At 49.8% G+C, this 22,908-nt stretch overlaps 1 protein-coding gene and 2 non-coding genes across 12 annotated transcripts; all 3 read left to right on the top strand.

Annotated features, from left to right (window-relative positions):
- The first annotated feature begins 1,123 nt into the window (after nt 1–1,123).
- Nucleotides 1,124–21,418, top strand: Tnpo2 (transportin 2). 10 transcript variants are annotated; one of them, XM_063277973.1, is made up of 25 exons: nt 1,124–1,279; nt 2,662–2,773; nt 4,581–4,656; nt 4,733–4,882; nt 8,498–8,604; nt 8,687–8,820; nt 8,911–8,992; nt 9,066–9,188; nt 9,286–9,404; nt 10,969–11,029; nt 11,131–11,296; nt 11,426–11,578; nt 13,822–14,047; nt 14,231–14,402; nt 15,162–15,248; nt 15,322–15,429; nt 15,511–15,669; nt 17,306–17,393; nt 17,591–17,689; nt 18,166–18,261; nt 18,558–18,633; nt 18,828–18,927; nt 19,005–19,079; nt 19,166–19,293; nt 19,371–21,418. In XM_063277973.1, the coding sequence occupies exons 2-24, from the start codon at nt 2,675–2,677 to the stop codon at nt 19,271–19,273; spliced, it is 2,664 nt and encodes an 887-aa protein (XP_063134043.1). In that variant the 5' UTR covers nt 1,124–1,279; nt 2,662–2,674; the 3' UTR covers nt 19,274–19,293; nt 19,371–21,418. The 10 variants fall into 10 exon arrangements, with proteins under 10 accessions (XP_063134043.1, XP_017456749.1, XP_017456748.1 ...); XM_017601260.3 differs by having other exon boundaries at nt 18,528–18,633; XM_017601259.3 differs by having other exon boundaries at nt 1,161–1,279; nt 2,619–2,773; nt 18,528–18,633.
- On the top strand, nt 14,079–14,148 carry Snord41 (small nucleolar RNA, C/D box 41). The gene has a single exon (XR_005497125.1). It is a non-coding gene; the product is annotated as a small nucleolar RNA SNORD41 (small nucleolar RNA).
- Nucleotides 17,435–17,509, top strand: LOC134483716 (small nucleolar RNA ZL2). The gene has a single exon (XR_010060599.1). It is a non-coding gene; the product is annotated as a small nucleolar RNA ZL2 (small nucleolar RNA).
- Nucleotides 21,419–22,908: the final 1,490 nt, after the last annotated feature.

The following is a 22,908-nucleotide window of genomic DNA, read 5'->3' as shown; positions in this document are numbered from 1 at the left end:
GATTCAAACCGCAGAAGCATGAGCAAGGACTCTCATCTCACTTTTAAGGTAGGTTAAGGATTAGATCTTTTGTTTGAACTTAGCTACCTTATTTTATTTAAAAAGTTATAGCCAGGGGTTGAGGAAATCGACTCAGCGATTAAGAGCACTTGTTGCTTTGCCACAGGACCCTGGTTTCAAGTGCCAGTACACGTACATGGCAGCTCACAACTGTCTTGTAGCTTTCTAGTTCCAGATTTAACACCTGACTTTCTCTGCCATCGGGCAGAAACGTGAAGCACAGACATGAATGCAGGCAAAACAAACATAAATTTAAAAAAATTGCCATGTGTTTTTTCTCAGTTCCATGTAAAGTGTTAAACAGTATTGAACAATAACAGAACAGAGAGTTGCTCTTGTAAAAGAAAAAACGCAGCAGCCCAAGTTGCATGCCCTGCTCTTTATGTCGGTGTAGTGCTATTTGGAGGCGCGAAAGAGAAACAGGCTCCCTCCCCCCTCCCCGTTTCTCTGTGTAGCTTTGGCTGTCCTGGAACCAGCTCCGTAGACCATGGCTTTTGTGATGTAGCCCAGGCTTTCCTGGTACTAGGGGGCACACTGTTGCCGTACTCTCTATCCCTCCCCTCCCTCACCACAGTCCGGCAGTTCTGAGGCATGCCGGACTGCGAACAGTTTAAATCTTAGGGAGTTTTAGCAAGGGCACGGTTAGCTGTGGTTGAGGGAATCCCTAGGTCCATTACACACCGAGAGCACCCATGCACTACCAAATTTCTAGCTCCTGAAAAATCTGCAGTTGGGGGCTGGAGTCTAGTACTGTCGGCTCTCGCAGAGGACCCAGGTTTGATTTCAGCATTCATATGGCTCACCACCACCAGCTTCACAGGCGTCCAATACCTTCTTCTGGTCCCTACGGCACTGCGCGCACATGGTTCAGGCAAAACACCAATATACATTAAATAAGAAAGCTGCAGTAAGAAAAAGGGAAAGAGACGCTGGGAGGACCTAATGGCTAGAGAGGCCTAGAGGCGGTGCTTATTCTCTCACGTGATTCAACTTGGCTAGGCCGCTCTGTGCCAGATCACGTGTGAGTGCTTCGCTCTCCGATTGGTTCGGCTAGGCCAGTTTGAACGGCGTACGGAAGCCGAAACTGTTCATTTCGGCCGCGTTTTTTTTTTTTTTTTTTTTTTTTTTCTTCTTATTCCCTGCCTCTGGCTCCCTCCTTCCGCGCGAGCCTCTGGAGAAGCTGCAGCACTTAGGCGCCTCCGCTGCCTCCCGGGGCCTGGTAGGTGGGCCTCGCTCGGCCCGGGCCCCTTGGCTTCAGCTCGCCTCGAACCTCCCTGGGTTCTGGGCCTGCGCCGCGCGCCGTCCAGGCGTCGGGGTCGCGCCCGGCTGAGAGGCGGGGTACCGGGTTGGGCCAGCTCTCGAGGCCGGCAGAACGGGCCGGGCGGGGGAGGGGGAGCTGAGCTGATCTCAAGGGGTGGGGCCTCGGCGCCCGGGCAGGTTCGGGTGCCACGAGATGCGGGCCAGTGGGGCGGCTGGGGTCGGGCTGGAGGGGCCCTGATTGGGGGAATCGTCGGGGGACGTCGCGAGGATCGGGTGTGTGTGGGGGTCTGTTTCTGCGGGGCTTGGTTGGGTCTGACTGGGGGTAGACAGCCTTGAAAGTTGAGAGGGGAAGGTTGTTTGGTCCTGATAGGGAGGGGCGTCAGACTTAAGGCCAGAGGGCTTTGCTGAGTCTGACTGCGAGGCGGTGATGGGATCCGTTGAGGGTAGCGCACCGGGCGGGTGTTTGTGCGGGACTCTTTAAGGGAAGCTGCAGGGATTGGACGGATGGGGTCTCCGACACGAAGTGGTCGGGGGGCTTAGGGGAATTTGATTGGGGGAACTGCCAGAGATCCGTCAGCATTAATTCCTGCTGACTGGGGAGGAGGGTAAGGGCTAGAGAGGCTTGGCCAGATCTGATTGGGGCAGGCAGCGGGCATTGGGGGCTTTGGTCCTGGGTTGGGCGGTTTTGACTGGCTCTCATTCAAAGAGACATTGGAGACTTATCGGGATTGCTTGTATTCTGGTTAAGGAGAGTCACTGGGCCGCGTCTAGGTCAGAAAGGGGGGCATGTGGCGTCTACTGAGCTTGTAGAGCCGGTTTAGAAGAGGGAGCAGGGATAAGCAGGATCTGGGCGCTTAGGGACCTAGAAGAGCTCAGGAATCTAGGAGGCGGCTGGCATCTAGCGGAGCTGGAAGGCTGGATTTTGGGGAAGGGAATCCTCGTGGACTGAGCCTTCACCTGAAAGACCGCTGGGGCGGAGCCCCTAGCCCTCGAGGGAGGCGGAAGCCGTGAGGCCCGTAGCTGGGGGCGGCGGTGGCGTGGACCTCTTTGGAAAGAGGGTTTCCTCGTTAGGCTCGATGTGGATACGTCGCGCCCCCGCCGCTGGTCCTGATGGCCCGCTTTTATATTCCCCCCACATGCACTCCCGAGCCCGCGACTGCGTGGCCGAGGATGGCATAGCTGGCGGGGACCCCGCACTTGGACGGGCGCGGATTGGAGGCCTCCGCTTGTCCGCGGAGAGCGCTTGCGTCTGCATGCAGCCGCCTCTGCCTCGGGGACTCAACTTGGGTCTCACACAGAACTCCAGCGACCCAGCGCTGACCCAGGCTCCTACCCCTGCAGTTCGCCTTGCACCATGGACTGGCAGCCAGACGAGCAGGGCCTGCAGCAGGTCTTGCAGCTTCTCAAAGATTCGCAGTCGCCCAACACAGCTACTCAGCGCATAGTGCAGGATGTATCCTTCTTTCCTTCCGGGGCTCGTGGAACAGGGCAGAGAGGGAGGGACTACTTCTTGATTCCCAGACTCTTTCTGCTGTGAGAGAACATGACATGGACGAGAATTAAAGGGTTAGATCTTTGGGTTCCATTTCTGGAAGTGGAGAAAATGATGGGGATGCCTGATGTTCACTGAGTACTTAATTCTTTAACCGTTAAAGTGAGAGTTGTTGACTTTCCTTTAATACATGGGAACCTGGAGTCTTCTAAAGGGGAAATGCCTTGGCCAAGCCTCAGCTAGCAACCAGGGTTTTGAGAAGACCAGGCATCCAGCCATCTCCGATTTTAATCCAGTCTGCCTTGTCAGAATGAGGGTAGATGGATGGGTAGGGACATTGAGTTGAAACATGAATGTTTTTGTAGTTGGAAGCTTTTTTCCTAAGAGCTTTTATAAATACATTTACATGTATATATGTATATATATATTTAAAGTCCTGGTTAGTTTTGTTATTAATTTGGTACACCTATGAAGAGGGGCCTTCAGTTGAAGAATCTCAATCAGCTTGGCCTGCGAGCATGGCTGTGGGGAATTGTTTTGATTACTAATAGGTTCTGGGCTGTGTAGGAAAGGTTGGTGGATGTGAGTGGGGAGGACCTAGTAAGCAGCTTTGTGTAGTGCTTTCTTCAGTTTTAGTCCTCGAGTTCCCACTTTAGGACTTCTCCCTGATGAGCTAAAACAAATGCTTTGTTCCCTGACTTGGTTCTTTCAAGTGCTTTATCACAGGACAGAGAAGCAAATTAGAGCAAGTCCCGAATTTTAAATGATATAGCCATGATAGCATGCACCTTGAATCGTGTAATAACGGTATTCAGGTGGCAGAGGCTGGTGAGTCTCGGAGTTTGGGTGCAGCCTGGTATTATGAAGACTATCTCAAATATAAAATTAAATGTTTGAAACAGTATTGAGTTTCATTTGAAAATGGGACTGGCCCACCGCCTTTCTGTGCAGTGCTGAGAGTGGAACACACCGGCCTGGAACGTGTGGCCCCTGCTTTATCCTGGACCTGTACCCTAAGCTCTGCTCCTGGAACTCAGTCATCCACTCGCTTTATTTTCTCTTAATAGGGCTGGAGACTCAATGGTCTGGCCTCACATATGCTGGATGTATATTTTACCACTGAGTTATATCCCTGGGCTCTTTTCTTTTTTCTTTCTTTCTTTCTTTCTTTTTTTTTTTTTTTTGAGTCATGGTCTTTGTATAACAGATTAAATTATTAACTTAGAACTGAATATGTAGCCCAAGTTTGCCTTGAACTCAGGGTGATCTTCCTGCCTCAGCTTCCCTGGTGCTAGGATTCTGGCCATGCACCACACCCAAGTGGCTTTCCAGTCTGCCGAGAAAAGCAGGTTTCACTGGAGTCCCTAGATCACAGACGTGAGTAGCAGCTGCCAGTTTAAGAGAAGTCATCTTTTTCCAGTCCTCTCCTGCTCTGGTAAGGATATAAGGGTAGTGTAGGAAGCGCAGTCATGTGATCCTCCTGAGAAGGCCTATGGTGCTGTGAGGTTAGGAAGTGATTTGTGTTGTCCCAGGAGTTGACCACAGAATTGATTTGGTCACTAGCATTCCGAGCAATGTGGCACCGAAAGTCTGTTGCCTAAGAAAGGTTCTTGCCTCTCAAGTTCTTAGGTTTTTTGTTTTGTTTTGAGACGAGGTCTTGGGTTCATGCTGGCCTGGAATTCAGGATCTTGCTTCAGCCTCCCTAGTGTTGGGATCACGAACGAGCTCCAATAGAACTGGCTCTCTAACTTCCTTAACAGCCTGGCAGAAACTTAAACAGCTCAACCAGTTTCCTGACTTCAACAACTACCTGATCTTCGTCCTGACCAGACTCAAATCAGAAGGTACGTCCTCTGTCCCTCCAGGCCACACAGATCTTGCTTCTCCCTTAGTCCTCTGACCTTAGTACTTTTCTCACAGATGAACCAACCCGCTCTCTGAGTGGCCTCATCCTTAAGAACAACGTGAAGGCACATTACCAGAGCTTCCCACCTCCTGTGGCAGACTTCATCAAACAGGAATGTCTCAACAACATTGGCGATGCCTCCTCTCTCATCAGAGCCACCATTGGTGAGGGGGCTGTGGGGGTCGTCATCAAGGACACACTAAGGGCTTGCACTGGGCCAAGAAGCTATTCAACGTGTTCAGGGTATTGCTTACTGAATGCTCCAGCACGCTCTGATAGCACTCTTACTACTGCCATCTGACTGGAGAGAAAACTGAGGCACACAGATGATAAAGGGACTTGCCTGGCAAGTAACAGCTTGGAAACAAGCCAGGCAGTGCAGGTCAGTCTCCCCCCTCCCCCCCGCCCCTTTTTTTTTCTTTTTGAGAAAAGGTAGCTCAGGCTGGCCTCAAACTTTCCGCTCTTCTGCCTCAGCCTTCTGAGTGCAGTGTCCATAGTCTCAAAACGATGTGCCTGAGGCCCAGCAGTTGGAACACCTGCTTCTGCAATCCAGACAGAGTCGTCAGTGATGCCCTCAGAGTGATTCATATACAGTGGGAATTAGTTAATCGAGGTGCCTTGCTGAATCCAGGAAGAAGAAATACCAGAGGACATTGTAGCACTGGAGTTAAGGTTTACTCAGGGACATTCTCCTTTTAAGGCTTTACACTAAAAGTATTAATAGGAGATTTCTTAGCAGCATTTGAGTCTGGAGATCAGAGGGCAACATTGGAGAGTCAGTCATTGCTCCCACCTTGTCAAGATGCTGCTCTCATGCTTTCGCTGCACAGTAGCTTCCTGTCCTTTCTTCTCTCTCCTCCTCTCAGAGTAGAAGTGATGGATTATAGACGCAGGCCACTGCATCCAGCTCATGTGGCTTCTGGGGAGCAAGTCTGGGCCAGCAGGCTTAGGTGGTGGGTGGTTTTTACTTGCTGAGTCATCTTCCCAGCTCCAGATTTTTTTTTAAAGCCATTGTTTGTCTTGAAATCTGTCAACTAAACAGTGGTGTTATTTTTTACCTGTCTGTGCTGTGTGTGTGGAGGTAAAGGACAACTTGGTTGTTGGTTTTCTACTTCTGTGTGGGGCACAGGCTTGGAACTCAGGCCAAGGTGGTGGCAGCAAGTGCCTCTAATCACTAAGCCATCCTAGGAAGGGACAGGAAAGGAAACCTTGCAAAGAAATGAAAGGCTAGGCGTGGTATAGCACATGCTTGCAATTTCAGCATTTAGAGTTTGAGGCCAGCCTGGACTAAATAGTGAGTTCCAGACTAGCCCTAGGTGAGATCTTGTCTCAATAAATGAATTAATTAATTAGTTAATTAATTTTAAAAAATGGCGAGGCATGGTGGCCCAAGCCTTTAATTTCAGTATTTGGGAGGTAGAGGAAGGTGGATCTTCTGAGTTCACGCAACACTGAGCTGCATAGAGAGTTCCAGCCCTGTCAAGATTACAAAGCGAGATGTCACTTATAAGCTAACAAACATACTGAAGACAGAAAAATAGTACTGAATTATCGCTAGACGTTTGGGCCTGTTGATCAAATCAACTGTGGCTTCCAAATACTAAGGGGAAAAAATTGAGTCTCTACATGTCTAGATTTTTTTTCCCTTAGCAATTGTTTTGTTTTAAACTTACTTGTGTGGAAAGTAGAGTGGGGTGTGTAGTGTGTATGTGTGGAGGGTAGAGGACAACTTTGGAAGATTGTTCTCCCCCATGGGTCCCGAGGATCCAAGTCAGGTTGGCGTTCTTGGTGGCAGTGACCTTTATATACTCAGCTCTCTTGCTGACCGCACAGTATACTTTATAACTACGTATTATTGACATTAATTACCACAGGAATTTTAAGTCATGTAGAGGTGATTTAAAGTCTGGGAGGTTGGGGACATAGTTCAGTTGATAAAGTGTGCCTGTTGTCTACAGGAGGGAGTGCATAGGTTCTGTGTAAGTACTGTGCCCGTTTCTGTAATGTGCTTAATTTTGGTCTTTCTGAGGACCTGGAACGAACGAATTCCCCATAAACTGTCTGTTCTTAAAGAAGCCTTTAAGAGCTTTAGGGTGCTGGTACTGATTTTTTTTTTTTTTTTTTTTTTTTTTTTTTTTTTTTTGGTTCTTTTTTTCGGAGCTGGGGACACTGGTACTGATTTTGAAACAGGGGTTTGCTACTCAGCCTGGGGGTTCAAGCTTGGGGTTTCAGACTTGGGACCTTCCTGCCTCAGCCTTGCAGGACTGGCTCACATCTCTACTACAGCATCTGAGCATGGCTGGTCTTTATCGTTTCCGGGGAAGGCTGAGCCATGGTCCAAGAGGTGCTGTGAGGTGGGCAGCTCAGAGTCTGGGGCCTGTCTCAGAGAGGGATGGTGTCATCCTCACAGGCTACCCCGTCATTTCAGAGAGGCTTCAGTTTGAGGCTTGGCATCACTTGAGAGTTGGCAGTGACCGCTTCTGCCCTCCCTGCCATCCTTTATTAATAATGAGTGGTGTGTGCATTGGCCACAATATCCAGTTCTGCCTGGCGGCTCCATTGCCCTCAGGCCTCAGATGAAGCCTTCTACTCAGTACCATGGATTTCATTCTAAACCACTTTACCGAAATGTGAGCATTAGATCCAGTGTCATCATACTTGTTTACTTAAACATTCCCTGTTGGTTTGTGTATGTGTGTGAACATGCTCAGGTGCATATAGACAGTGTGCACACCCTTGCACGTAGACAGGGGCCAATGGAGGATATCAGATATTCTGTTCTTTTACTCAAAGGGTCTGGAGCTAGGCTGGTAGCCAGCCAGTTCTGAGATCTTCCTGCCTCAACTGATTACTGACATTACAGGTGTATACCACTACAACTGGCTTTTTATGTATGTACTGGGAACTGAACTCAGGTCTTCATTCTGGTCCAGCAAAGCACTCTTACCAACCGAGCCATCTCCCCAGCCCCTGTCCACAGATTTCTACTTGTCAGTAGAGTCCTCTCTTCAGATAGAGAGGCTTTCGTGACTTGACTGTTTGATCCCCACTCTTGCCTTTCTTCTGTTAGTATACCAGGATTGCCTGATCTCTAGCCAAGATATCTCTGCTCCAGGGGACTGGGAGGCCACGTCCTCCTTTGAGTTTTTGGATATATGTCAAGATGTCACCTGACCACCATTTTAAAATTGCTTCTCTTTAACTGGCCTAGTTGACAGGCCTTTAACTCCAGCTACTCAAGAAGCTGATGCAAGGTCTTCAAGTTCAGATCTTGCCTTGGGACCTTAACTCAAAAGGTTAAAAAAGCAACAACAACAATAAAAAAATAGGGCCGGGAATTTAGTTCAATAGGAGAACGCTTGCCTACTGTGCACAGGGCCCTGAGTTCAGTCCTCTGTACTATGAAATAAAAGTCACTGAAGAACAGTTTACTCTGTTCTGAGGGCTTGGCTTGTGGAGACCCATATCTTTGTCTTCTGCATTTTCACTTCGTACCTCTCCACACCTGTGAATGCAGTGACTTTGGGCAGATCCTAGGACCTAGAACAGAGTTGTTCCTAGTGAGGCTGTGCTGAGTCAGCAGGATGACTTGAAGAGGGCCTGTCACTCCACAGTGGGGTGCTTGCTCGGCATTCACGAGGCACCCCAAAGAAAGGCTCAAGCAGGACATGCATGAGAGAGAAGGAAGCTGGTGAGCCAGTCTCCTGGTGGGGAGGGTTGAGGGACCAGTAGGCCCAGCCTTGCCCAGCCTGAGCAGCCTCGTTTCCCTGGCTGCCCAGGCATTCTCATCACCACCATCGCTTCCAAGGGTGAGCTGCAGATGTGGCCAGAGCTGCTGCCCCAGCTGTGCAACCTGCTCAACTCGGAGGATTATAACACCTGTGAGGTAGGTGACAGGCAGTACCTGTCCTGGTCCGAGCAGGGAATGGAGCTTAGGGTAGGACTCAAAACCGTCCATTTCTGCTTAGGGAGCCTTTGGAGCCCTACAGAAGATCTGTGAAGACTCCTCTGAGCTTTTGGATAGTGATGCTCTCAACAGGCCCCTGAACATCATGATTCCTAAATTCCTGCAGTTTTTCAAGCACTGCAGCCCTAAGATCCGGTATGTGATGTTCCCCAGAGCAGAATGGTCTTAGAGTTGGTTGGCAGATGCCCGAGTTCCTAAGTGATCCATGCCTTCACTGCCTACTAGGTCCCATGCCATTGCCTGTGTGAACCAGTTCATCATGGACCGGGCCCAAGCACTGATGGACAACATCGATACTTTCATTGAGGTGGGTCACCAGGCTCCAGGTGGATAGGAGAGGCTAAGGGTCCTCAGGCAGCTGACCTCTCCCTTTTACACAGCACCTGTTTGCCTTGGCTGTGGATGATGACCCTGAGGTGAGGAAGAACGTGTGCAGAGCCCTTGTGATGCTTTTAGAAGTGAGAATTGACAGGCTCATCCCTCACATGCACAGCATCATCCAGGTGCGAACGGTCAATCCCAAGGGCAAATGGGTGGCTGGTGGGATTTGGGGAGTCCCCCTCAGTTGGGCTAGGTCTCAACCTCTCTTTATCGCCCCAGTACATGCTGCAGAGGACCCAGGACCACGATGAGAATGTGGCCCTGGAGGCCTGTGAGTTCTGGCTGACGCTGGCCGAGCAGCCCATCTGCAAGGAAGTCCTGGCCTCCCACCTGGTCCAGTGAGTACTCGTGCCCCATGCCCTCAGCCTGTAGTCCTCCCTATACCTGTTCTTACCCCTGGCTGCTTTTTCATAATGTTTTCTTTGAATCCTGTGTACACTGATTTTTTAGGGGATGTAGCTTTAATGACTTCAAAAATTAGGTAACGGAAACCAAATGTGGCGGCTCCTACCCGCACCCAGCACTCAGGAGGCTAAGCTTGGATGATGGCCACAGACGCTGTGTCATGAGTTCCAGGCCAGCCTGGGTTACATAATGAGACCCTGTCTCAAGAAAAAGCTAGAAGAAAAGAGAAGAAGTAGCCCTTAAGCAAGTCAAGGCTTCAGCCTGGCTGGCTCTAGATGCTTACAGAAGGCATCCACTTTCCTTTTAGGCATGGCCTTCCTGGATAAGTAATGCTGTAGCTCTGACTTTCTTTTTTCTTTTTGATTTTGAGACAGGTTTCTCATATAGTATGTATCGGCTGTCCTGGGACTCATTCTGTAGACCAGGCTGGCTTAGAACTTAGAGATCTGCCTGCCTCTGCCTCCCTAGTGCTGGGGTTAAAGACTGTGCCCTACCACTGCCCTGTAGGCCTTGGTGCTCAGTTTAGGAGATCAGAGTCTCTGGAGTGGTACTTTAACAAGAGCTTACTTTTTCGGGTTTTTGAAACAAGTGGGCCTAGAACTTAGGCTCAAGTGCCAGGGTTAGAGGCATGTGGCACCATGGCTGGTTTGGGCCCCCTTGTCTTGACCATTTTGGATCACTTGGTGATCTCAGATTATTGAGAGCAAGTAGGAGTTATGGCTAGAGGAAGAGAGGACTTTCAGGAGGATTGAGACTTGCAAAGAGGGACAGGAAGGTTGTATCAGTTTTCATGTTTAAAGATGTTATGTTCCAGTTGTGTGCAACCACACTTTCTGCTTGTTTCCTGCCAGCAGCCCAACAACTTTGTCTTCAAGAGTGCCTGGATAATGGGTCAGATGTTTGTGCTTTGTGTAGTGCTAGGGGGCAGCATTGTTGAAGGTTTTCAGGGTTCTGTCATTTGCTGTGTTGGGTCAAGGGCTATGACAGTGATAGATGGGGCAGCTAGATGTGGCAGCGAACACCTGTAATCACAGTGTTGGAGGTGACGCAGAAAGATCATGTTTTTGTTTTTAAAATATTTTTTACTATTTTTAAAATGTATGTCAGTGTTTTGTCTGCATATATGCCTGCACCACATGTGTGCAATGCTCACAGAGGCCAAAGGAAGATATTGTGTTCCTTGGGGCTGGAGTTACAGCAACTCATGATCGAAACTTTGAGCTCTCTCCAGCCTCAAGAAGGTGTGTGATTTCTAGGCCAATCATGCTATATAGACCCTGTTTCAAAAGGAGAGGGAAAAAATTATGTCTCCTTATCATGGTAGCTGAAAATATGTTGTTGCTAATTCCCTGAAGGGAAGGGAACAGAAACGACATGGGGATGTGGCTGTGTCACGCACAGTCTGCCCCTTGCTCAGTATTCCGGCTCATACCTGCTTCCTTTCCGGGTGGGTACCTAGTCAGAGTCCCTGCATTCTTACAGTCTCTTTCCCGATAGGTTGATCCCCATCCTCGTGAATGGGATGAAGTACTCTGAGATTGACATCATCCTTCTTAAGGTCAGCCGGGGCGTCCACAGCTGGCTCTGGGTGGCCAACCATGGGTGTTGGGTTGGAGTTCCCCAGCCGGTGCTGAGAAATCTGCCTGGGCTGCTCCCCAGGGGGATGTGGAGGAGGATGAGGCAGTACCTGACAGTGAGCAGGACATCAAGCCACGTTTCCACAAGTCACGCACAGTGACACTGACCCACGAGGCTGAGCGGCCTGACGGCTCTGAGGACGCTGAGGACGATGACGATGACGATGCTTTGTCAGACTGGAATCTGAGTAGGTAGTCGGCTGGCTCTGCGGGAGAGCGTGGGCAGCACTTTATGAAGACTGGCCTCAGGGCTGAGATGGAAGGGCTGAGTACCTGCCCCACAGCCTCCCTGAGCCCCGCCTCACTGTCCCCTTCAGGGAAGTGCTCAGCTGCTGCGCTGGATGTCCTTGCCAATGTCTTCCGGGAGGAACTGCTGCCCCACCTACTTCCGCTGCTCAAAGGCCTCCTATTCCACCCTGAGTGGGTGGTCAAGGAGTCGGGGATCCTGGTGCTGGGCGCCATTGCCGAGGGTGAGTCTCCTCCACTTCATTGGCCCTTGCCTGAACTGACGTGAGCAGTGCAGTGATGGATGCGGCTCTGTAGCCAGGAATTCCTCGGTCTGTTTTTTTTTTTGTTTGTTTGTTTGTTTTTTAAATCTTATTTATTTTTTTGAGACAAGGTTTCTCTGTGCAGCCTTGGCTGTCCTGGAACTTGCTCTGTAGATTAGACTGGCCTTGAACTCACAGAGATCCTCTGTGTTGGGATTAAAGGTCTGCACCTGCACCATCTGACTTCCTTATCTTTTCCAAATAGCTCTGTGATCTCATTCTTTGCCTGGCTTGGCCTGAAAGGTGTCCTCCTTCCCCTAGCAAATTCTCAGTACACTAGCCCTCCCCTCATTCTCTTAAGCAGGTGATTCTGTAATGGTTCAAGCATATGGCTGGTAGCTGTAGTGCCCAGTGCAGGGCCTTCCTCAATACCCATCCCACCAGGGTGCTCCTTGCATGAGAATCCATTCAGGGGAACTCCCTCTGTATATCCAATGCCAATCCCAGGCTTCATACATGGCCAGAGAGAGCTACACAGGCTGGTACCACTTCTCATGTCCCAGTGTAGAACTAGCTGAAACCTGACTCTTGTTGTTAGGCTGCCCACCAGAATTAGAAGTGCCTAGCTATGGAGTTTCCTTAAATTTAACATTGTGTTAAGCTGAGCACAGTGGCGTACATACCTGTAGCTACAGAACTGGAGGGTTGCAAGTGTAAGTGAGGCCAGCGTAGTCTACACAGGGAGCAGGCAAGCTAGGAGATACCAAGCCCAAACCCACAGGGTGTTCTGTTGTGGGCTGTTGTGGGCATAGCATTTGAGCTTCTTTCATCCCTCAAGCCATAGGATATGGACTGTGGCCACTTTTGTCACGTGTGACTATCGTAACACCCAGAATTGCTGCCTAAACTAAGGTCACTGGGCAGCCAGGGCTTTCGGTCTGGAGAGCTTTTAATACCTGTGAGTGAGGCCTAGGTTTTGGAATGGGATACAATTTATCAATACAACATTTGTCTGGATTTTAAAAGGATCTGGGCTCCATATCAAGAAATGGTTTCATGATGACTACTTTCTTGGTGATAATGCTATCTCAGATATCATGCAATAATTGTACGTGGTAATTTTTTATTTTATGACATAGTCTTGCTATGCTGTGATTTCTCCTGACCTAGACTCCCTAGTGTTGGGATGACAGGTGTGTATCACCACACCTGGCTAAAAGCAGGGTCTCTTGTATACTTTAAGCAAGTCTTGAACTTGTGGCAATCCTCCTGCCTCTGCTTCAGAGTAGTATCGCTCACCTGTGACTATGTGGAAGCACCCAAGTTAGGTGTACTCTGTTCTATAGACCAGTGAGAGAGATCTACAGAAGTTGATCCCAATAGTGAAGTTGCATTCATAGTTGGGCATACTCTTAATCCCAGCACGCAGAGGCGGAGGCAGGCAGATCTCTTGAGTTCAAGGCCAGCCTGGTCTGCACATTAAATTCTCAAAAGTCAGGGTGAAACAGGTGGGTGGGGGGATGCCCAAGGCCTAAGGTTTTATTCCCAGTACTGAGAAAATGAAACAAAAAACCTCCACCAAACAAAAATTAAGCAATTATAAAGTTAGAAAATAAGGGCTGGAGAGATGGCTCAGTGGTGAAGAGCATCTGACGCTCTTTCAGAGAACAAGTTTCATTCCTGGCACCCGTGTAGCCCTTTATGATTTCCTCTAACTTCAGCTCCTGGGTAGTTGAGTCCTCTTCTGCCCTCTGTGGGCACTTGCACATACCTTGCCCACTCAACAACACCCCTCGTACACTAAAGTAAAATAAATCAAGCGAGGGGGTGGAGTGAAGAAAGAGACAGAGATGGGGAGGGAGGGGGCACGAGATAAAAGTACAAGTGTAGAAGGTTTCAAGTTGAGAATCACTTCCTGTTTGAGTCTCATGACACCTACTTCTCTAAGTAGTCCTGCGATTTTGATTATTGAAGTGGGAGGTGGAGAGGTAGGGGTGTTTCCCTCCTTGATTATGCTGGCCTCCTGCCTTGAGTGCTAGTATTATAGGTTTGGGCTTGTGCCCAGCCAGAATTTGGACCACCTTCAGCTGCAATGTATCTGCCATGTCCCCATTTGCTCCTGCCTTTTATGGGCTCTTTGAAGAGCCTCAGTTTTTCCACCTATCATGTTGAGTTGGATATGCCCCAGCCTTCTTAAAAACCCTCCTGTCTCCTGGTAACTACAGGCTGCATGCAGGGAATGGTGCCCTATCTACCTGAGCTGATCCCACACCTCATCCAGTGCCTGTCAGACAAGAAGGCCCTAGTTCGCTCCATTGCCTGCTGGACGCTGAGCCGCTATGCCCACTGGGTAGTCAGCCAGCCACCTGACATGCACCTCAAGCCTCTGATGACGGAGCTGCTCAAACGTATCCTGGATGGCAATAAGAGGGTGCAGGAGGCAGCCTGCAGGTGAGCCCACTCCTGACCTCCGTCCTCACCCTGGGAAATGATGATGCCTATGACTGCTGACAAGACTCTGATCACTGTCGTATTCGTACTGGCTGATCCTGGATATACCTCCCTAGCTGCCCGTGTTAGCTGCTCCATCTGCTAGGCTCCATTAAACTCCCCTTCCTGTCTTCTCCCTGCCAGTGCGTTTGCTACCCTGGAGGAGGAGGCGTGCACGGAGCTGGTGCCCTACCTCAGCTACATCCTTGACACTCTCGTTTTTGCCTTTGGCAAATACCAGCATAAGAACCTGCTCATCCTCTACGATGCCATCGGCACCCTGGCTGACTCTGTGGGCCACCACCTCAATCAGCCAGTGAGAACCTGGACACACTCTGTCCTGTCCTGTGTCCCTTAACATCTGGTGTCTTGGTATTGACCTTGTTACATGCTGAGGACAGGGCCATGACAGGCAGGCTGAAGCACTTAGCCCTGTTCTTACTCTGCTTCCAGACTAGTGGGATGATCAAGCCAGCTGGGTCAGTCACCAGGTCCTCCAGGGAGGGAGCCAGGACCAAAAAGAAAAAAGACAATTAGACGACACCGTCGCACGACCCCAGCCAGTTCTGAGGTTGAGGCGGGTTTATTTTTCCCAGTCTGCTTTTACACCATTTTAAGTACATGCAAGTAATAAGGTCAGTTCTAGGTTAAGGAAGGAGCAAGGCAATAAACAAAGTCCTGTGATCGCTGCTTCTAGAGGCTCATCAGGATGGCCAAGATATCTGAGCCTCCTTCCCGGTGCTAGCCCAAAGTCATATTCTTGCCTGAAGCCCACTTCTTTGTCCTAGCCCAAAGTCAGATTCCTGTCTGCACTTACTTTCCTGTCCTGGCCCAAGGTCAAATTCCAGCCAAGTTTCTAGAGTCGGCACCAAAAGCTCTTTACAGTGGGAGGTGGACAGTTATGAGAGGCCAGGGCTGTGCTGGGAGAGCTCAAGGGTCTTTGGGTCCCAGGAGGCCCTACCCAGGTTCCTGGGAGTGAGCGGAAGGGACACGCAGATGAGAAGGATCAGGAGCACGGATCTTCCCTAAGGGATAAATAGCACTGACTGAGTAGGCTGCCCCTACCTCTCTCCAGGAATACATTCAGAAGCTGATGCCCCCACTGATCCAGAAGTGGAATGAACTCAAGGACGAAGACAAGGACCTCTTCCCCCTGCTGGAGGTGAGTGGGCTCAGGTCCTTCCTCGGAGCCCTCCCTCCTGGCCTGGGCTTACCTTTTCCCTTTTCCCTGCTAGTGCCTATCATCTGTGGCCACTGCCCTGCAGAGTGGCTTCCTGCCCTACTGTGAGCCTGTCTACCAGCGCTGTGTTACCCTGGTGCAGAAGACACTGGCCCAGGCCATGGTGAGCACCCTGGATCTCCTGACCACTTGTTCTACTGCCCAGGCCCTAGACTGCTTCCTCACCTGCCTCATTTGCATCTAGATGTACACACAGCACCCGGAACAGTATGAGGCCCCAGACAAGGACTTCATGATTGTTGCACTGGACCTGCTTAGTGGCTTGGCTGAGGGTCTGGGTGGCCATGTGGAACAGCTGGTAGCGAGAAGTAACATCATGACATTGCTCTTCCAGTGTATGCAGGTGAGTGGGTACCCAACATAAGCCACTCCCAAGTCAGGCCATACCTAAACAAGCCAACTTTTTTCTTTTTTTCTTTTTTTTTTTCCTTCTTTTTTCTTTTTTTCCGGAGCTGGGGACCGAACCCAGGGCCTTGCGCTTGCTAGGTAAGCGCTCTACCACTGAGCTAAATCCCCAACCCCCCTTTTTCTTTTTTTAAAGACAGGATTTCTCTGTATTTTCTGGCTGTCCTGGACCTTGCTATGTAATGTAGACCAGACTGGCCTCAGCAGAGATCTGCCTGTCTCTCTCCAATATGCTGGGATTAAAGGCATGAGTTACCACTGCCCAACTAACATCTAGTTTTATAAACAAATGAATAAATGTATGTTGGCTGGTTCCTAAGGAATAAAACCTGGATTTTTGCCTGCTCTTCCCCACACAGGTGTGCACTCATACTCTACCCACACATGGGTAGAACAGTAAAAAAAAATTTGTCAGACACTATAATGCAAATTGGTCTGCAAAATAAAGTACAGGCATCTGTGGGGTTTTTTGTTTGTTTGTTTGTTTTTTTTTTTTGTTTTTTTTTGTATCTGTGGTCTTAATCCCAGCACTTCCCCCCCCCCCCCCCCCCCCCGAGCTGGGGACGGAACCCAGGGCCTTGCGCTTGCTAGGCAAGTGCTCTACCACTGAGCTAAATCCCCAACCCCTAATCCCAGCACTTTAGATCTAGAGGCAGAGGCAGAGGCAGGCAGATTTCTGAGTTCCAGGCTCAACCAGGCTCTGTTGTGAGACCCTGTCTCAAAAAACAACAAAACAAAATACAGGTAATGGGAAGATGTAGGGAGATGGTCCAGTCAGTAAAGTAGTACCTGCCAGACAACAGGACCTGAACTTGATCTCCACCACCCATGTAAAAATTTGGGGTAGGTACTGAAGAGGTGACTTAGGTTAAGGGCATTTGCTGTTCTTCCAGAGAACCCGTTTGGTTCTGACCACTGCCTGCTTTAGCTTCCTAGGGGACCTGACTCCCTCTCCTAGACTCCAAGGATACCTATGAACATGTACAACTGTCTCACCCAGTGTGCACACGCATTTAAAGATGAAAATAAGTGGGTACAGCTTCACAGAGGAGTCTTTGATTCAAAGTACTGGGGAGGTAGAGGCAGGGAGGATCCCAGGGCTCTCTGGCCAGCTTGTCCAGCTGAGTTTTAGTGAGCTCAGGTTCAGAAAGAAACTATTCCTCAAAACTAAGATAGGGTGACTGAGGATGCACACGAGTGCCACAGTTAGGCCTGATGATGACTTTGATAGAGGCTTAAGTCAGAACATGGTAGTGCCTAGGTTGGCCAGGTCTGTGAAGCAAGACCCTGTCTCAGAGAAATTAAGAGTATATTTAATATAACTGTTATTTTGTGGTTTGGGGAGGGGGAATGGGGTGAGGATAAAACAGGGTTAGGGAGAAATTTAAAAGTAAATGCTTACTAGTGAACTTCACTCCCAGGTCCTGGAAAACAGGCTGTAGTGTAGTAGAAGGCCAATGGAGTAAGGGACTGTGTTTGTGGTCAGGATGTGCTCTAGGGTCTAAGCCACCTCAGATGGCTTAGATGGAAGGAGTCAAGGAGTCTGTCATTTGTGCAACCTTTCCCACCTCCAGGATTCCATGCCTGAGGTCCGGCAGAGTTCCTTTGCCCTTCTGGGAGACCTTACCAAAGCCTGCTTCATCCATGTCAAGCCCTGTATCGGTAGGCTACTTCCTTTGCCCCTATCCCATAACCCCAACGTTGGCCTCAAGTGATGGAGACATGACCCTGGGAGGCCCATGACCGAACTGTCTGTATTCGTACTGTCTGATGGGGTCTGCCCAGTCCAGTTCTGGGAGTGTGGCCTCATTGGCCTTTCTGCTCAATTTTTCTCCCTGCTCTTTTCTTTGCATTATTAGCTGAGTTCATGCCTATTCTGGGCACCAACCTGAATCCTGAGTTCATCTCTGTCTGCAACAATGCCACCTGGGCCATTGGGGAGATCTGCATGCAAATGGGTGAGTGCCCTGAAAGTGGCCTCTGCAGTGATCTGCTTCTCTGCAGCCAGAACTTTGCTTTGTTGGCTGGGGACGAACATGCTCTGATTTCCCTCACAGGTGAAGTCAAATCACTCAAGGGCCATGTATGAGGAGGGGTAGACAGTTTGTTCCTATTGGACCATCTCCTGTAATTGTTTTTCTGAAAGGTCCACTGGGATTAGTGACTTTGGCCTCCTGTCCTTAGGGAAGATTGGGTAGAGTGATCTTGTCACCTTTTGGGTAGTGGCCTCAGAGACTCATTGGGTGGTTATTCTGTGCTGGCTGTGGACTTGGTGGGGAGTATCCCGAGGGGGGGCCTTTGCTCTCTCAGGCTTTGTGGTGCACCGGCCAGTCTGAATGTAACTGGGCTCTTGGAGTGAAGTCAGCCATACCCAGCTGGCGGGTGCTCTGTGGGTGGAGTGGGCAATGCAGGGCTCTGAATGGCTGGTCTCTAGGGGCAGAGATGCAGCCCTATGTGCAGATGGTCCTCAGCAATCTGGTGGAGATCATTAACAGGCCCAACACGCCCAAGACACTGCTGGAAAACACAGGTGAGTACCAGGCAGGGCTGAGAGGGCATAGTTCCAGGAAGGGTGCTAACACCTGAATAGGACTCAGGAGGAACCCAAGGAACAACACTGGCTTTAGAATATATGGATGGGAAGAGATCCAGGCTGGGTGGGGAGGACACCTATGGGCCAAACTCAAGGGCCCAGGATAGCCACAGGATCGTTCAGTTGGGGCCTGTGGGGCGGGGCTCGGTGCCTCCTGTCAGAGGCCCCGCCACGTACCGTCCCGGGGCCACTCGGGGTTGCAGGTCGCCTGACGAGTCCCTCTGCCATTCCAGCCATCACCATCGGCCGCCTGGGCTACGTGTGCCCACAGGAGGTGGCACCCATGCTGCAGCAGTTCATCCGGCCTTGGTGTGTGCCTGCCTGGGTGGGACCTGTTGGGGGTGGGCAGGACAGCTGTATCCCCCAGCGCCACCCCCATGGATGCATGTGGGAGACCTCTACCCACTGACACCCACCCCGTCCTATACCCTCCATTCATCCTTCATCTGTGCTTGTCCAGCCCCAAGTCCATCCACTGACCTGCTGCCCTCCTCCATGGCCAGGTGCACGTCCCTTAGGAACATCCGGGACAACGAGGAGAAGGATTCTGCCTTCCGAGGCATCTGCATGATGATTGGTGTCAATCCTGGGGGTGTTGTGCAGGTCCGGGCAGTGGGGCTCAGAGGGCAGGGAGGGGGCTGGCTTGGGCGGCCCCTCACATGGGATCCATCATGTTTCAGGACTTTATTTTCTTCTGCGATGCTGTAGCCTCCTGGGTGAGCCCGAAGGATGACCTTCGGGACATGTTTTATAAGGTGAGGCTCCTGGTGGTCTCATGGGAGTCCTGGGTAATGGGCACCACAGGCTTGCCCCAGCCCACTGTAACCCTGCCTCACTGCAGATCCTCCATGGCTTCAAAGACCAAGTTGGGGAGGAGAACTGGCAACAGTTCTCAGAGCAGTTCCCACCTCTGCTCAAGGAGAGGCTGGCAGCCTTCTATGGGGTCTAGGTGAACGTGGAGACCACCAGGTGAGCAGGTCTTTCAGCCCTTGGGCCTATCGGAGAGTGAAAAGAACGAGACCCTGAACCCTCCCTTTCCCCTACAGGTTTTTGTCTGCGTCATCGTCGGAGGGTGTGCTGGGGAATGTGCTGCTTCCAGAAGTCACTGTGCCCTGGTCGAGGGGGGTTAGGGAGGAGTGAGTGGGACCTAAATCCAGGTGCAACCCAGTCTGTGCACCTGTCCATCTGTCGGTCCACTTGCCCCACCGGGCCTGATGAGTGGGCAGGTGGGTGGGGACTCCATTCTCATCCTACAAATAGGGAGGGGGGTGGGACTTCTTGGTGGGCAAGAGTTCTCTGGGCTCTAATCTGGGTCATCTCGGGCAGCTCACTTGGGCCAGCCATGTGGGAGGGAGGAATCCATAAGGCCTACCGAATCCGGTGTCAGATAAGGCAAGGGAATTACAGGTGGGGAGGGGGGTTCCTTGTAGAGAAGCATACACTCACATGTACACATGTGGACACACGCATGTGCGGGCTCCATAGCCAGCTAGGCTGGGCCAACCGCCCCACCATTTCCTCGACTGCATGGAGACAGTAGAATTAGTGAACCCCCAAATTATGCCTATGGCCTTCTGTGTACCTTGCATCTAGAGTATAAGAAGCTTCTGCTGTTTTGCCAGAATTGGTGGTAATGGGGAGGGCTGGGGGGTTTGGGGGACCTCAGCTGGGCTCCCAGGGCCAAGGGAGGAGGGTGGTCATCTGGGGGCTGCCTTCTCAGCACTGGCTCACTTTGGACCTGCTCCATACACTTCCTGCCAGCTTCATGGCAGCCTCATGTAGTGTGTCCCCATCGTTGTCACATCCTAGCCAGCAGCAGAGTGGGGACCGTCGGAGCAGCTGAGACTGGCTTGAGGCTACCCTGTACCCTTTTCCTGTGCTCCAAGGGTATTTAAAGTCATAGTCCTGGGACTAGTTTTCCTTGCGAAAGCTAAGGGCTGTTGGCTGCCAGGGCTGCTTTCCTGGATCTCTTGAAACAGCTTTAAGGATAGTCCAGTTCTCTGCTCCTGAGAACCCCATTCTCCAGAGCTGGGGCAACAGAATGTGCTTGGTGAGAACAAAGGACAGAAGTTTACTGGGTCTAGCAAGATTTGAAGGCTTGGAGGAGGAGCAGGGTGTACCCAGGGCCTCAAACTTTGTCCCTTTTGGGACTTAGGATTATCACAGTGTCACTGTCACTGGACTCAGACCACACCAAATTGGTATACTGACTCTAAAACTCTTTGAAGAAATTGGTTGGGGATGCCATCTAGGTGGGAGGGGCTTCCCGAGAGAAGAGGGGCATGATTATTTCCAAATTAGCTATGGAAATCAGTCTTGTAAGATCCCTGAAAATTTTCCTCCGTCCCCTTCTTTGCTTCCTACGTTTTTGGGAGCCCATTATATTTTGGGCTTTGACTGGAGTTCTGCATATTAGGGCCTGCCTGCTCCATCATCCCTCTAAGGACCTGGACCGTATTCCATCCAGGCCTTGTATCTTTTCTCAAGTAGGGTCAGGCCCTGCCTCTATTCCCAGGGACACTTAGTGCACATTCCATAACTCAGCTAGTGGTCCCCATTCCCTCCAGCCTGAAACTTGAGCAGGTCTCTGGAAGTCATTTGTAGGAAAAAAATTTTTTAAAGAAAAATACCATTAGCTTTCTGGTAATTCCACTTCTTAGGAGCATCCTCTGCTGGGTCTTGGGGTGTATTGATGGATTGACTGTCTGATGTAGTTGTGACCCCTCTTTGTCCAAGGGGGTTGTTCCAGCTACCTTCAGGAAAAGGGAGCCCGATTCTTGTATTTCCCTTTTTTTATTTTATTTTATTTTATTATTTTTTAAAGAAATTATTTAATTTTTTAATTTATTTTTTAGTTGGTTTTTGCACAATGAAGTTTCAGTTTCTTCACCTTCCTTGTCCAGGGCTGCGACATGGACTGACCTTGATCTGTAGCCCTCCCTGCTGCCATTACCCCGAGTCTTTTATTACCATTACCCCATGGGCTCCCAGGTCTATCCATCTGTTACTGTGCTGTGCTGGGGACTAGCGCCTAGGTGGCGTGAGATTCCACTCGTGTAGAACTTTGTTGAGTAAAGGTCAGTTTCTTGTGAAACCCTTGTTGTCTCATTTCCTAGTCCTTGGCTTTGGTAGAGTGGTGTGGAGGTGGAAGGTAGAGAATACCTCAGAGCACCTGCTTTCTCTTGGCTTCTGAGGGTGAGCACACGCAAGTGGAGATGCACAGCTGCTCCTGGTGGTCTGCCTGACTGAGGCAGGAGGATGTCAAGTTTGAAATCCACCTGGGCTGGTTGCTATGTCTCAAAAAGTGTAGATGATTTATGAAGTTAAATTGAGGCTAGTGGTAGCTAGTTTAGCTAGATATATAGGTCTCACTTTTATTCCCAGAACTTGAAAAAGTAAATCAAGTGACCAAGGAAGCTTCCTCTGTTTCTGTTTCCATCCTAGTAAGGTGGGAAGGTGAATGTGAAAGTGATTAGAAATGGTAGGTGTCCTCCTTGACAGTTAACAACCCAGGAAAGGGCTACTGTACAGTAAACTCATTTACAAAGCCTTGCTGCAGACATAACACAGTTTTAGGTCACTGGGCAAGCTTGAAGTTTTTTTGAGATCTTAAAGAACAACAGGCCAGGCTGAGTGGTGATGATGGTGATTGTTTTTAGTGCCAGCAGTGGGGATTAAAGTGAGGAGGTAGAGGTAGGTGGATTTCTGAATTAAAAAACCACCCTGGCCTACAGAGTGAGTTTCAGGCGAGCCAGGACTATACAGAGAACCCCTGTTCTTGGGGAAAGAAAAATGCAGAATGAGACTGTATGGTTGTAGTTCAGCTACCGGAAGATGGAAGCAGGATGACTAAATCAAAATCTGTAAAATTCTCAGGAGAAAAGTATTTTATGTCAGGTTACGTTGGTTTACACCTTTAATCCAGCATTTGAAAGGCAAACTTCGTGAGTTTAAGGCTAGCCTGGTCTAAATAATGACCAGGTTTAAATAGAGATCAGGTCAAGCTACATGATGATATCCTAAACTTAGAAACAACAAAAAAAGCTCACTTCTGAATTCTACATGGCAGTACTGGGGAGCTGTGACACTGTAGACATAAGATTATCCTGGCCCACTGTAGTCCTTAACCATCTATTGCTCACATCTTTGTCTGACGGAGTGTTATTTGAGGCAACCAGAATGTAGACCGAGTTCTAGACAATGGTCATTCAACCGTAAAATAAACATACCTTGGAGCTTAGTTGGTGAAGCTGTTCGAGGTTAAAGACCTAAGTTAGGACTGCCCACATAAGTGTTGGGTGCAGGAGAGCAACTCTAACCCAGACCTGGTGAGTAGAGACAGATGGATTCGTTCAGGCTCACTGGCTAGCTAGCCAGTTTAGCTGAAAGTCATTAGTCAAAAGACTTGCTTCAGGATGTAAGATGCGTGTGAGAGTTGGCTCAGCATATAAAGATGTTTGTTGCTTGGTGACCTTAATTTGATTCCAGAACCTATGTGAAAGTGATGGAGAACTGACTCCACAGAGTTGCTCTCTGACCCAATACATGTAATCTGTGGTGCATGGGAGCACACAATCAAAACTA

Source organism: Rattus norvegicus, chromosome 19 (assembly GCF_036323735.1).
Source record: "Rattus norvegicus strain BN/NHsdMcwi chromosome 19, GRCr8, whole genome shotgun sequence".
In the NCBI taxonomy this organism is placed as follows: Eukaryota; Metazoa; Chordata; class Mammalia; order Rodentia; family Muridae; genus Rattus; species Rattus norvegicus.
The sequence above is the reverse complement of the archived record's forward strand: the minus strand, read 5'-3'. Positions and strand labels throughout refer to the sequence as shown.